At 44.4% G+C, this 13,194-nt stretch overlaps 1 protein-coding gene across 2 annotated transcripts; it reads right to left on the bottom strand.

The window, feature by feature from the left end:
• Window positions 1-7,658: 7,658 nt before the first annotated feature.
• Window positions 7,659-13,194, bottom strand: BBS10 (Bardet-Biedl syndrome 10). Of its 2 annotated transcripts, none has more exons than XM_081204582.1 (2): window positions 12,824-13,194; window positions 7,659-10,072 (listed from the first exon to the last, which is right to left on the bottom strand). In XM_081204582.1, the coding sequence occupies exons 1-2, from the start codon at window positions 13,186-13,188 to the stop codon at window positions 8,089-8,091; spliced, it is 2,349 nt and encodes a 782-aa protein (XP_081060708.1). In that variant the 5' UTR covers window positions 13,189-13,194; the 3' UTR covers window positions 7,659-8,088. The 2 variants fall into 2 exon arrangements, with proteins under 2 accessions (XP_081060708.1, XP_081060709.1); XM_081204583.1 differs by lacking the exon at window positions 12,824-13,194 and adding an exon at window positions 12,636-12,745.

A 13,194-nucleotide genomic window follows, 5' to 3' on the forward strand; every position in this document is an offset into this window, starting at 1 on the left:
GGTCACACTTAGAATCAGTTGGCCACATCTGTCATTGGCTCTGGCTCCATCTTCGGTTGCTCTCAGAAAAAGGCAACCAAAATGATCAAGGGGTGGAGCAACTCCCTGTAAGGAAAAATTGCAGCATTTGGGACTTTTTAGTTCAGGGAAAACGAGGAACAGGTGATATTATAGAGACATTACAGTGGTGCCTCGCAAGACGAAAATAATCCGTTCCGCGAGTCTCTTCATCTAGCGGTTTTTTCGTCTTGCGAAGCAACCCTATTAGCGGCTTAGCGGATTAGCGCTATTAGCAGTTTAGTGGTTTAGCGGCTATTAAAGGCTTAGCGGCTTAGCGGTTAAAAGGCTATTAGCGGCTTAGCGGCTTAGAAAAAGGGGGGAGCGAAAAAAATCGCAAGACTCGCAAGACGTTTTCGTCTTGCAAAGCAAGCCCATAGGGAAATTTGTCTTGCGAAGCGCATCGAAAAACGGAAAACCCTTTCGTCTAGCGGGTTTTTCGTCTTGCGAGGCATTCATCTTGCGGGGCACCACTGTATAATTTATAAAATTATGCACAGCACAGAAAAAGTGGACAGAGAAAAGTATTTCTCCCTCAAAATGCTAGAACATGTGGACATCCAGTGAAGCTATCAGAACAGATGAAAGAACTTCTTCATGCAGCACATAATAATAATAATAATAATAATAATAATAATAATAATAATAATAATAATAATAATTTATTTCTACCCCGCCCATTTGGCTGGGTTTCCCCAGCCACTCTGGACAGCTTCCAACAAAAGATTAAAAATACACTAACACCTCAGTCATTAAAAACTTCCCTAAACAGGGCTGCCTTCAGGTGTCTTCTAAATGTTATATAGTTGTAGCTGTCAGGAGCTCGTCCTGCACTCGAGTAGGTCCCTGGCAGAGACACATGCCCGACTGGCATGTTCCCTCCCTCCTGGTCAATCGTTCAGGAGCTTCAAAAGCTTTCTTCAGCCTGAACATCACAGTGACGGATGCCAACAGACACCGGCACATTTAGGGATCCGCAGAGTCTTCGCAGTTGCATAACAGAACTCAGCAACTCAGCATTTTGGCTAATCTACTTTATTTACATATAAACACACACGGAGCACTGCAACATGGCTCCCTCTCTCTCTAGCATCAGACAGCAAAGAGAGAAAGAACCAAGGACAATTGTCCCACTTCACGGAACACAGTAACACAAACATCCTGTCTCCGTCACTTCCCACTCTGTAGAGTCAAAACATACACGGCCATGTGCAGTGGCGTAGCGTGGGGGTGCAGGGGGGCCGGCCGCACCGGGCGCAACACCTGGGGGTTAGGGGGCGCAAATCCACGGGTTAGGGGGCGCAAATTACTTGCCTTGCCCCGGGTGCCGACAACCCATGCTACGCCACTGGTCATGTGGTAGAGAAAAATCCCATGACTGCAATCATGGAGCAGGAATTCTAACAGAGGAGCTACCTCCACTGTCAGGGCTAGCAATCATCTGAATGTCAGCTGCTGGAAAGGGTAGGAGGGCAGAGTGCTGTTCGTCTCATGCCCGGCTTTTGGGTTTCCCACAGGCATCTGATTGGCCACTGTGAGAAGAGGATGCTGGACTAGATGGGTCTAGCAGGCTCTCCTTATGTTCTTACATTCCTCCTGCCTTCCGCCCTACCATTCCCGATAGGCAGGAGAGAAAGCCCCACTGTGCAAATGCAAGTCCTTGCCTAGGGTTCCTGTTGACAGAACTCATTAGGTGAATTTGTTTCTGGCTTGTATGAAGCCAAAGTTCCAGTTACATCCAAACTGGGAATTCCGGCTTATTGTTGGTTAACAAGCAAGGATGATAAGCAGGGAAATGCTTAATGTCATTTATCAAGCAAGGATAATCTTGACTTGTTCCCTGAAATTAAGCCAGAGATCCCCAGTTTGTATGTATTGGTAACCCTTGCTTAATACAAGCCAGACGCATAGCACTGAAGTGGTGCTTGAGGAGAAGAGGGCTTGGCCTTGACGAATTGTTCCCAGCTTGATAAATCATGCTTTATGAAGCCAGAAACGATATTTTAAATTGAGCCATTGTTTGATCATTTCTATAACCCTACATTTGAAGCCTCAGTGCCATTTCAGATAAAACCAGTTCAACTGAGAATCCAGTGATTCTCAGGGAATCCGTAAACCTCCACTGCACAGGAAGCTGCCTAATACTAAGACAGCATCTCTGGGAATACTAGGGATTGATTCTGGGACCTTTCAAACGCAAAGCATGTGGTCCATCACTGAGCTACAGCCCTATCAGCAGCCTGAAAGACTGCCAGGGCCGTGGCTCTTCAGAATCTTACAAATGCATACAAATAAAGCAGCATTTCCCTTGCACAGTAGTGACTACATTACACAGCAGCAGCGGATCTCTGAAACAAGAGTTTGGTGTATTTCAACACATACGCACCAGAGGGCACCACTATCCAGCCATAAAGAGAGCTGAAGTAATCAGGGAATGGAGCTAGCACAAATTTGTCAATGAAAAAGTTGAGGATGACGTAATGTTGCAAGGCAGACGCAACTCCAGCCTCAGAGTGGCCAGGATTACTGGATCTATGCCAGGTTATTCCCATTTATATGAATGGGACACAGCAGGCTACAGATTTTGGCTTTATCTGTGTATTCGAGCCTTTTAAAGCCTTCAAACACCCGACAGTCTTCCAAGACCCACAGCATTCTGTCGGGGCTTCAGCCAATATGTTCACAAGCCTCTCCCTTCATAGGACTTTTTCTAGGTTGGATTCCACTGCTGTAATGAGGAGTTGGTTGGTCATTTTGCCAGCTGTATCCACAAATAATTTAAAACAGGCTATTTGGGGACAATCCGATGACAAGATCAATCAGGACAAGCACCTTAGGATGCAGCAGATCAGATCTCCAGCTCGACTGAACATTTGCCAGCGTAACTTGCTCATCCTGGCTCAGCCGAGGCTGGTGTGAATTCCCAAAAAGAGATGTTCGGGGGTTGTGATGGACTTAGGTTGGATCCTAAACCCCCACCAGCTTCATCTGATGTAGGACACTATTTTAAAGGCTTCTTTTCCCTCTGCCAGACTTAGGCAGAGCGGCAGACCCACTGCTGAACAGGGTTTGGATCCACTGTCGCTTTGCACCGCTTTGCTTTATGTCAGCATTCTGTGCGTAGGATTGCTCCCTTCGGATTTCAAGTCAAGTAAGAACTAGGAAAGACAGCCAGCACCTATCTGCTATTGGATGGTACTGCTTGAGACTGCAGCTGTGGGATCCCATGCATGAATATTCTTCCCATGTGGCGCAACGGGTCTGTGCATGTGGCTGTTAACCAGAAGGTTGGTGGTTTGACTCTACCCAGGGATGGCTGTGGGCAGGATTCCTGCATTGCAGGGGGATGAAATAGATGACCCTCAGGGTCCCTTCCAACTCTACAATTCTATTATTCTATGTATTCATTTATTGTGTTGATATCCTGCTTTTCTGTCAAGCCACCCAAGGTGGTTTACCATTTTAAAACACTAAAATAAAATTTAAAAAATGGGTGTGCCTGCAGATTATCCCCTCTCAACAGCACATACAAAAGTAGCTCTTTATGTTCAAACATTATTTCTGAAGAGGGTCTCATGGGTATTGTTGGTGCTAACCTTTTAAAGCCCTAAACGGCCTCGGCCCGGTATACCTGAAGGAGCATCTTCACCCCCATCATTCAGCCTGGACACTGAGGTCCAGCTCCGAGGGCCTTCTGGCGGTTCCCTCACTGCGAGAAGTGAGGTTGCAGGGAACCAGGAAGGGCCTTCTTGGTAGTGGTGCCCTCCCTTCAGATGTCAAGGAAATAAACAACTATCTGACTTTTAGAAGACATCTGAAAGCAACCCTGTTTAGGGAAGTTTTTAATGTTTGATGTTTTATTGTGTTTTTAATATTCTGTGGGGAGCCGTCCAGAGTGGCTGGGGAAACCCAGCCAGATGGGCAGGGTATAAATAATAATTATTGTTGTTAATTAGTTTTGTGACTGCAACAGCAGTCTCTGCAATGAAAAAATAATCTGAGAACCTGAGAGACAGCTGCTGCCCACAATCCATGGTGGTTGAGTTGGCATGCTGTACAGTGGCGCCTCGCAAGACGAAAAGAATTCGTTCCGCGAGTCTTTTCGTCTTGCGATGTTTTTCGTCTTGCGAAGCACGGTCCGTCGCAACTGCGCCTCTTCAAGTGGCTTTAAAAAAAAGCGCAAGACGTTTTCGTCTTGCGAAGCAAGCCCATAGGGAAATTCGTCTAGCGAAGCAACGCAAAACCAAAAAACCCTTTCGTCTAGCGAGTTTTTCGTCTTGCCAGGCATTCGTCTTGCGGGGCACCACTGTATTTTAGACAAGGATGCTCCACGATTAGGTGGACCTGCTCACATGGGAACAGAAGGCAGTGTGTTAAAGCAGCTCAAAGGCAGCTGAATACCAGCGAAAGATACAGCATAAGCAGCAGTATCAATGAAAATAGGGGAGGCAATGACAGAGATGAATCTCTTCCCGAAAATGGGGTTTTAAAAAAAAAAAAAAAAAAAGGTGCCATTTTGCAATACTGGACAAGTCTCCCCACCCCCAGAAATTGTGAAATTGAGGGGGAAATAATATGAACACATAGCTTTCCTTGATAGTTTGACTAAAGCTTTCCTTGAGGCTCTTAGAGTTATGGTAACCAGAGAGCTCCTGCTTGGGGCTCTTTTGCTTTTCTGCAGTTCTAAGAAAAGCCGTGGCTTCATTCTATGCCAGTCTCAATGAAAGTGTTTCTGTCCAAACTAGAAACAACATTGGATATCCATTATTGGAGCTCTTAATATTGTTTTGTTCATTTAAATGCAGATGTGCCAATGGTGAGAGGGTAGCATTCCCCCAATAGGAAGACCAAGGCTGTAGGTACAAGGTGAGTCAGTCCAAGCACCCATAAGGAGTTCCCCAATCTCTCCCTCCCAATCTTCTTTTAGGCACAAAGTGATGGAAAGGAACTGTCTTTCAGCTCCAACACGGTAATACTTTATTGTGGAATACTTTTTATTACTGCATTCAGTTTTGTAATGAAGACATTGATTCCAGTCTCGTTATTTGTCATTTGTACCATCTCTTCCTCCACAAACATTTTGGGGTTGTTGGCTTTTGTACTGCATTTGTTTCGCTCTAAAGCCTATCCAGATGACAATAATGTGGTAACACTGGGAAGGATCACAAAACTAATATGCATAATGATGGATGGATAACTACTAATGAAGTATTGTTGCATCAATGAAGTTTTGTAGAATACACCTGAACTCCACCCCCACTGTCGAGGTGCCCAGAGAATTTTCTAAATCCATTGCTGAACTGTGTAGATGAACCCACAATGAGGCCCAACCTTCTCCCAACTGCATTAAATGCCCCAAAACAAAAATTTAGGTGGCATAGAGAAAATTTGAGCACTTAAAACCAAGGCCTTGCCATGTGGTAACAGCAACTATTGTAGAACAACTGAGAGTGGCCTCCACACAACAGTCAAAGCATGCCAATTAGCCCTTTGGCATAATAATAGCATGCCAATCAGAACTTTGGCATATAATTTACTGCTACGTAGTTGCAAAGGGACATGGGTGGTGCTGTGGTCTAAACCACTGAGCCTCTTGGGCTTGCCAATTGGAAGGTTGGCGATTTGAATCTCCACAACAGGGTGAGCTACTGCTGCTCTGTCCCTGCTCCTGCCAACCTAGTAGTTTGAAAGTACGCCAGTGCAAGTAGATAAACAGGTACCGCTGCCGCAGGAAAGTAAACGGCGTTTATGTGTGCTCTGGTTTCCGTCACGGTGTCCAGGTCATGCTGGCCACATGACCTGGAAAGCTGTCTGTGGACAAACACCGGCTCCCTTGGCCTGAAAGCAAGATGAATGCCGCAACCCCATAGTCGCCTTCGACTGGACTTAACCATCCATGGGTCCTTTACCTTTTTACGTTACATAGTTGCTGTACTCAGTGCAGGGTGTTTCTTTTCCATCTAGATTCTCGTTAGGTCTTAGAGGAAAGTACTATATTGACCAAGAAACCAGGAAGTCCATGAATTTGCTAGATGGCCTTCGGCAGGCCACTTTCTCTCTAACCCCCACAAATTTTGTAATAAGGAAATATATATGTCATACCTCTCAAAATGACTTTGGGGATTTTTGAGATAACACGTCTGAAGTGTTTTGGGCATTCAATTACTGTAGTGCTAAAAAAAAGAAAGAAAAGTAGGAGGAAGACAGCCCATTACCTTTCCTACTGGATGAGCTGGTACAAGATCATTTGTAGCTGAGGGCAGCAAACCAAGGACTGGTTGTGCTGGATGAATGCTGTTGTCTTCAGTGAGACCAGTGTATAGTAAGTGATGTGTAAATAATAATAATAATAAATTTTATTTATACCCCACCCTCCCCAGCCAGAGACGGGCTCAGGGCGACTAACACCAGTAAAATTACAGTAAAATCATAATAGGGAAAAAACAAAAAAACCACCAATTTAAAATACAGGTTAAAATGCAATTTAAAATGCAGCCTCATTTTAAAAGTAGCCCATAGATCAAAACCATAAGGGGAGGGAAAACATAAGGGTCAGACTGAGTCCAAACCAAGGGCCAGACGGAACAGCTCTGTCTTACAGGCCCTGCGGAAAGATGTCAAGTCCCGCAGGGCCCTAGTCTCTTGTGACAGAGCGTTCAATCAAGTCGGGGCCAGTACTGAAAAGTCCCTGGCCCTCGTTACGACCAATCTAATCAGCCAACGGGGCTTAAGTTAAATGCAAATATACCAGTTCAAATCTTAATCGATCCATGCCTTTGTTTCTCAGTGCCAGTTCCCAAAAGCAGGCACAGCAAACAGGCCACCACTTTGCAGATGACCCAAACAGACTGGAGGGAACGTTTTGCTTCATACCTTTGTCATTGTGGAAACCTCCGCAGCGGATCCATTTCTTTAATTTCATCAAAGTATTTATAACCACATTGCCCCCCTAGAATCAAGAGATCAACGTGATAAATGCTTGATAGTTGACCATTACATGGACTAGTTAAGGTTTTGCTTGCTGCTTTGGAGAACAACATCAGAATAGAAGGCAGTTGTATAGAGCAGTCAGAGGAAATAATGGTTGGTGGGTGGGGTTGGAGGTGCAGCCTTGGCACAGACTTTAATGAAATCTAGACACATGAAAATGCTGTGAAAATGCTTTTTTAAAAAACGTTTTGAAAAATATATGGAATTTTCCATAGCTCACAATCACCATCTAGTGCCACATTTGTATAATGCAGTTTACAACACTTAAAACATTTTATTTGCAGCTGTATAGTCATTTGGCTATCTGTTCTGCTCCTGAGTTTGATCAGGGTGTGGGTAGCTGTTCCTTGCTAATAGAAGACAACACTGGACACAAGCTTAAACAGTGTACACAAAGTGTATCCTATTGTCTTATCTTAAATATATATATAACCACTCCAATGCAAACAGTTCCCAGGTGAAATTTTGAGCCTGAATATAACATTTAAACCATACTAAGTGGACTTTTACACACACACACACACACCCCGATCAAGTATTTCAGTTCAACCATTTTCTGACTCCTGGAATTTTGGAGATGTACTTATACAAGGCATAAAATTAACATAGCATGCTTTTAAAGTTTTGTTTATTAAGACAGATAAACATGCTAAATCAGTCTCAACTTATGTAGTGCGGAAGCAAGTTTCCCCAACATTTCCAGAAAGCTTTCATCATCGCCAGTGTTTCCTTCCAAATGAGCTCTCTAAAATTTGGATTGGGGCACCTATCCAAGCACGTCCCTCAAGTAAGTCCCAATGAATTCAATTACTCCTAGATAGGTGACTTTAGAATTGCAGCCTCAATGTGTCACAATTCCTAGTCTAAATCTATACCCAATCTATTGGCCAGAAATACATTATGGGATTTAAGAAAATTTGTAGCCAATGTCCCCTCTCTCCACCTTTCTGTTAGGATCTGGACAGTCCTGGGGCTGCATAGAACACTAAAGGACGTAGCTGGTTCTCGCAACTGCATCACTTGCATACGAAAACCCTTTATTCACAGATCAGCTTCTGAATCACTTTCTTCGGTCTTCTGAGGTAACCTCTTAATGCCAACAATAAGATCAATACTTAAAAGCCTAGCTGCACATTGAAGAATGGAAGCCACTAATTGGTACTTACAGGACACTGATTCTAACCTTTCTTGATTTGGCAGAAGCGGTTGATTATTTCTGACAGCGCTGGTAACCTCAAGATAGAGCTGAGGAAAAGCATCCCTTCTCTGTGCCCTACAGAGGGTTTTTGGAACACTGAGCAATGCATCAGCAATTACAGCACAAAGAATGGATACGTTTGCTGACTGGCACCGCTTTGCATAGCAGGACAGGTAGTAATGTAACAGTATCTCGAATATCCCACCGACTGGCAAAACTGATCCCTCCTTTATGTAAGAGCTGGAATTACTCTGAATATGGCTTCTGATATTATCCGCTTCTTTAACTCCATGGCCTCGCCTAGTACAACTGTCCTCAGTGGGTTGCAGCTGCACATTTCTGGAACTGATGCTTCTCTCTGCTCTGGTAGGAGCAAGCTGATTTTTCGCAAGTGATTCATTCCTGTCCATTCTCAATATTCCTTTTGGATGACTGCGTTTCTGAGACACCTTTTGCAAGTCAAATAAATCACGTTCACATTCATGTGGTTCTGAAAACATGGCATCATGCGCCAAATCTACGCCCCACGACTTAGGCAGATGCATGGATGAACAGGCCAACTCTCTGTCTACCGATGAAGCAGAAACAACAGAGTCCTCTTCCATTTCACACCCACAAGGTCTTGGCTGCTTGGCACAAGCGTGAACCTCACCGCAGCCAGTGTGCTTCTCTACAAAATGTTGCTGTGCATCAGAACACTGCTGACTATTATGCAGTGTTTCAGAGAGGTTTTGCTCAGTCAGACAAACAACCGTAAACATCTGTCGCAACATTTTGAACGCGCCATGAAAAGCACAAACATGTTGCTCAGTAACCCCATGCACTGGCCCACAGAGAATCACACAGTAGAGCTGAAGGGCACACGTCCTTTCAAAGCCTATATGGACAAATCTTTTGGCGCCAAGGTGCAATGGCTGGCAAAATTTTGCAACAGCGGCTTCCGTGATTTCAGTGTGAATATTGTCCAAAGATGGCTTGAAAGGTGAAATATTTGTGATCCTGTAGATAAGAGATATCTCCTCTGGGGACAGGCACTCTACAATAGATATGCCACTGCTTTTTGCGTAGTTATGAACAGCTTCCTGTTGTTTTACACTTGACAATAAAACCTTGATGTCATTGTCCTGCATGTGCTTTAGAACAGCTTCTGTTCTTTTTGTAATCCAGGTTTTAGATGCCCCATGTTGATTTTCAGCAGTTATGACAACTTCAGCACCCAAGTCAGAATAAGCAGGCTGGATAGGTTCTGTTATAACTAGAACTCTTTTATCACCGTCTGCAGGACAGTACACAGCAAAGTCTCTGTGAAGAATAAGCCCATCTAGGATTCTTGAACTTGAAACAGGGAGGCCTGTCACAGTAGTATGCAACTCAGCAAAACAGTCATCCACAAAGCATAGGACTTCACTCCTATGTTTACCAGCAGTAACTCTGAAGTAGAAATCACAGCTTAACTGGGAAAGAAACTTTTGTCTATTGATTCCTACTTTCCCAGAAAAATAAGCTTCCAGTACCAACCCCATTGTGCTCATACTTATTTCTTCATCAGAAACAGAAAATACTGAATGAAAATGCTTTTCAAGGTCTCTTGTCACTATGTAATCTAGAATGTCCATCTGGATCATTATAAGAAGCTGGGAAACTTGTTTCAGTCTGTAAAAATTTTCTTTACAATTCTCTCTTCCTTGGATCTTCTCATAACAGGAAGGACTACTTCCTTTAACAAGTTTTTCAAGTTCTTGAAGTAAAACGGAGAGAATTACGATGAACGTTTTAGCACCATCCCCAGTCAAATTGCAGTGTGCGGAAATGCATGAAATCATCATTCTGTTAAAAGCCAAAGAGAAACAAATGGTTTAAAGTAAGCCCACAGCTTATGTGCATTTAACTTGTGCACATTCAGCTCTACGTGCATGACAATACATACATACATACATACATACATACATAGGAGCAGAAAGGGGGTGGAATTCCAGGAAAAATGACTTTGGCAATCCAACCCAAGACTGAACCCAATGTGTTTTGACTATACATGATTTTGGCTTTAGGCGTGATCCCTGGAATGTAACCCCTGCGTAGACTGCAAACTTACTATATTTGAAATATCTCTAAATGAATTATTTCTTTTCTACAAGTCTACAGCAGAAAAACAAAAATACAGACAGCTTCTATGTAAGATCCCAATATACAAGTAACTTGAAACCTAAGTGAGAGTTTGGTTCCAGGGATCTGATTTTAAACGCAAAATTGCGCAAAGTCAGGGGGCTGCTTACTGGGCTTTGGGAAGGTGGCATGAGGGTCTAGCTCCCAGGGCCCTCACTCAACATTCCCAGACTTTGGTAAGCAAGGCACAGCCTTTCTTATGGGCCTCTGGGACACTTTGAGAGCTCCCACACATCCTTCCCAGAAGCTATTAAGGTGCTTCGTTGCTTACCAGCCTCTGGGAGAAGGCTCTGGGAGATTCCCAGGGCCCTTCCATGGACCTTCCCAGAGCCTGAAACAAGGAAAACCAGCTGGGCGTGCAGGAAATAAATAAATGGAAAGTGGGGAACAGAGGGTTTCCATTTTTATTTATTTATTCCACCCACCCAGATTGTGACTGAGCACCTTCCAATAAAAACACAACGAAACATCATACATTACAACCTTCCTGAGATGCGAGTTATCTGTACTAAGACATTAAAAACACAATGGTTGTGGGCAGATTCCATACATGGGCCACTGGCAACTATGAGGCTGTGAGGGGGGCAATATTTCTGTGAAACTGCCTCAGTGTGGAGGTCATGGTTTCTATGTTCACTATGCCTTAAAAATGACGTTGGTGGAAAATGTGCACTAAACACCAGCAAAAGCGATTAAGGGTCTCGAGAAACTCCCCTATGAGAAAATGCTGCCTTTCAGTTTAGGAGATAAGGTGGATGGGCATGTGACTTCTTGTGTTTTTGACCATGATAAACATGGGATGATATCAACTGAAATAAATAATGCCTTTGTGAGGGAAGTCATAGATTATGGCCCTTTGAGCTATCTGGATGGGAGCAGCCATCAAGGGTACCCCTTTGACACCTGAGATGTACATTTTTAGGGCCCACCTTATTTCTATGATTGTAAGCTGTTTTTAGCATTAGATTTCATTTGGTGTAACCTGCCCTGGGATCTTAGGGTGAAGGGCAGTCACAGGGGCACCAGTATCCAGCTGGAAAGGAGAAGGTTTAACAAACTGAAGGACAATGCTCCTCCCAATGGAAACATGCAGATGGGGACAGATACACCCCTGCTTTAAGTTGTTTACATACCATCTTCTCTTGCATATTATTTATTACAAAACTCGATAACTAAGCGCTTTAGTGATGAAACATCGGATTATGGAATGACATCGGAGCACTGAACCACTGGTATATCACAAGTGGACTCTCTATTACGCAATGGTTCAAGATAAAATCTATTTTGGAAAGAGAAGAAATGAGCACTGTTTTACAGGTGAACTCTTTATTTACCATGTTTGCTACTGTTTAAGATAAAACCTATTTGGGAAAGAAACTACTTTTGCCATTTTATGGACATTTCTTGATTGTTTACAGATAGTTGCCTTGGTAATATTAACTTGTGTCGAGGAAAATTTATAATTTATCTTAAAAACCACTGTGAACAGTTAAAATTGTTAGTAGAATTGGAAGAACACTTGTAGTTTAATGGTGACTTTTTGGATATAATGGAGATGTAAAAGATTTGGTTTATTAGACTTTTCCACCTGCATCTTTTCTAACAATAGGACCCACAAAGGGGAGGAGGGAAGTTCAGGTGATTCTTTGGAATCTTCTGTTTATGTTCTATGTTGGGTATGTGATTGCAAAACTGCCATTTGAAAAATCAAATCAAATAAAAATAAAGTAAAAAGAACATGGAAAAATGAATATAAATAAAATCTTGTATTGATTGCAGTAGTCGTCATTGTATCACCACCCTGTTCATTGTTTTCATGAGTGGGTCGGCAACTATAATAATAGTATGTGCACTTAAGTTGCAAATCTTGGTGAGACAGCAAAATTTCACAGCGATATGCTGAAGAACAATGCTAGACAGGGCACGGGAGATCCGTGAGCAGCATCTTCTGAAGTGCTAAAAATTAAAACGAAAACCTTAAAAACAGGTGAGGTGGTCGATGTGGAAAATTTGCAGTCCACACTGTCGCCTCCTCCTCCTCCTCCTGGGTGTAGCCAGGATTTATGGGGGGGGGGTTGGGGGGGGGGAGGCAGGACACCCAGCTGTCACCATCCCTTGTCTAGATCTGTCTACCAGATTCGGAATGCAATGTCTCAACCACAGTTGCTTCGAATTACTTCTTTTGACACCCCCAAGCGCTCAGAAAAACCTGTCAAAAACTTTTTACCATTTCTACTTTAAGCATTTTCCCTTTATTTCCTTGATTTAGGCGGGGCGGCCGCCGCCCTGGCTAAGCCCATGGCCCTCCCCGAAACCCCAGAGAGGGGGCCCGCCCGAGTCCTTCACGCGGACGACGCGGCCTAGACCACGGAACTGCTCGTGAGGAAGAAGGGCGGAGCGGGGACCGTCGATTACCGGGCCGTGGGCGACTCAACGTTCAAGGCCTCCAGCACGCGCCGCCCGTCCCTGGAAAGCAGCACTTCCCCCGTGGGGCGGGTGAGCAGCACGTGCCCTCCTCGAGGCCCCACGGAGCCCCGGACGACAGCAGCGAGCGCGGCGGCCTCCTGCGCCAGCCGCCCCGGTCCCAAGCGCCGCGCGGTCGCCATGGCAACGGAACCGCGGCCCAGGCGGGGGCGCGCGGTCGTTCGACGTCCTCTCGGCGACGCCGTGACGTCAGGCGCTCCTCGCCCAGCCTTGCGATTGGTTGAGCAGCACGGCCCCGCCTCTTCGTTGTTATTTTCAAAGCTTCGCCGTCCGTTAGTTTTTATTCTGCCCCTCATCTTTTA

Source organism: Podarcis bocagei (assembly GCF_964188305.1).
Source record: "Podarcis bocagei genome assembly, chromosome: 8".
NCBI lineage: Eukaryota > Metazoa > Chordata > Lepidosauria > Squamata > Lacertidae > Podarcis > Podarcis bocagei.

Coding starts and splice junctions, on each gene's coding strand:
- BBS10 (XM_081204582.1), bottom strand. CDS start 13,188: ATGAGGGGCAGAATAAAAACTAACGGACGGCGAAGCTTTGAAAATAAC. Junction 10,073..12,823: donor GTTGAGTCGCCCACGGCCCG/GTAATCGACGGT, acceptor GGCTTTTAACAG/AATGATGATTTCATGCATTT.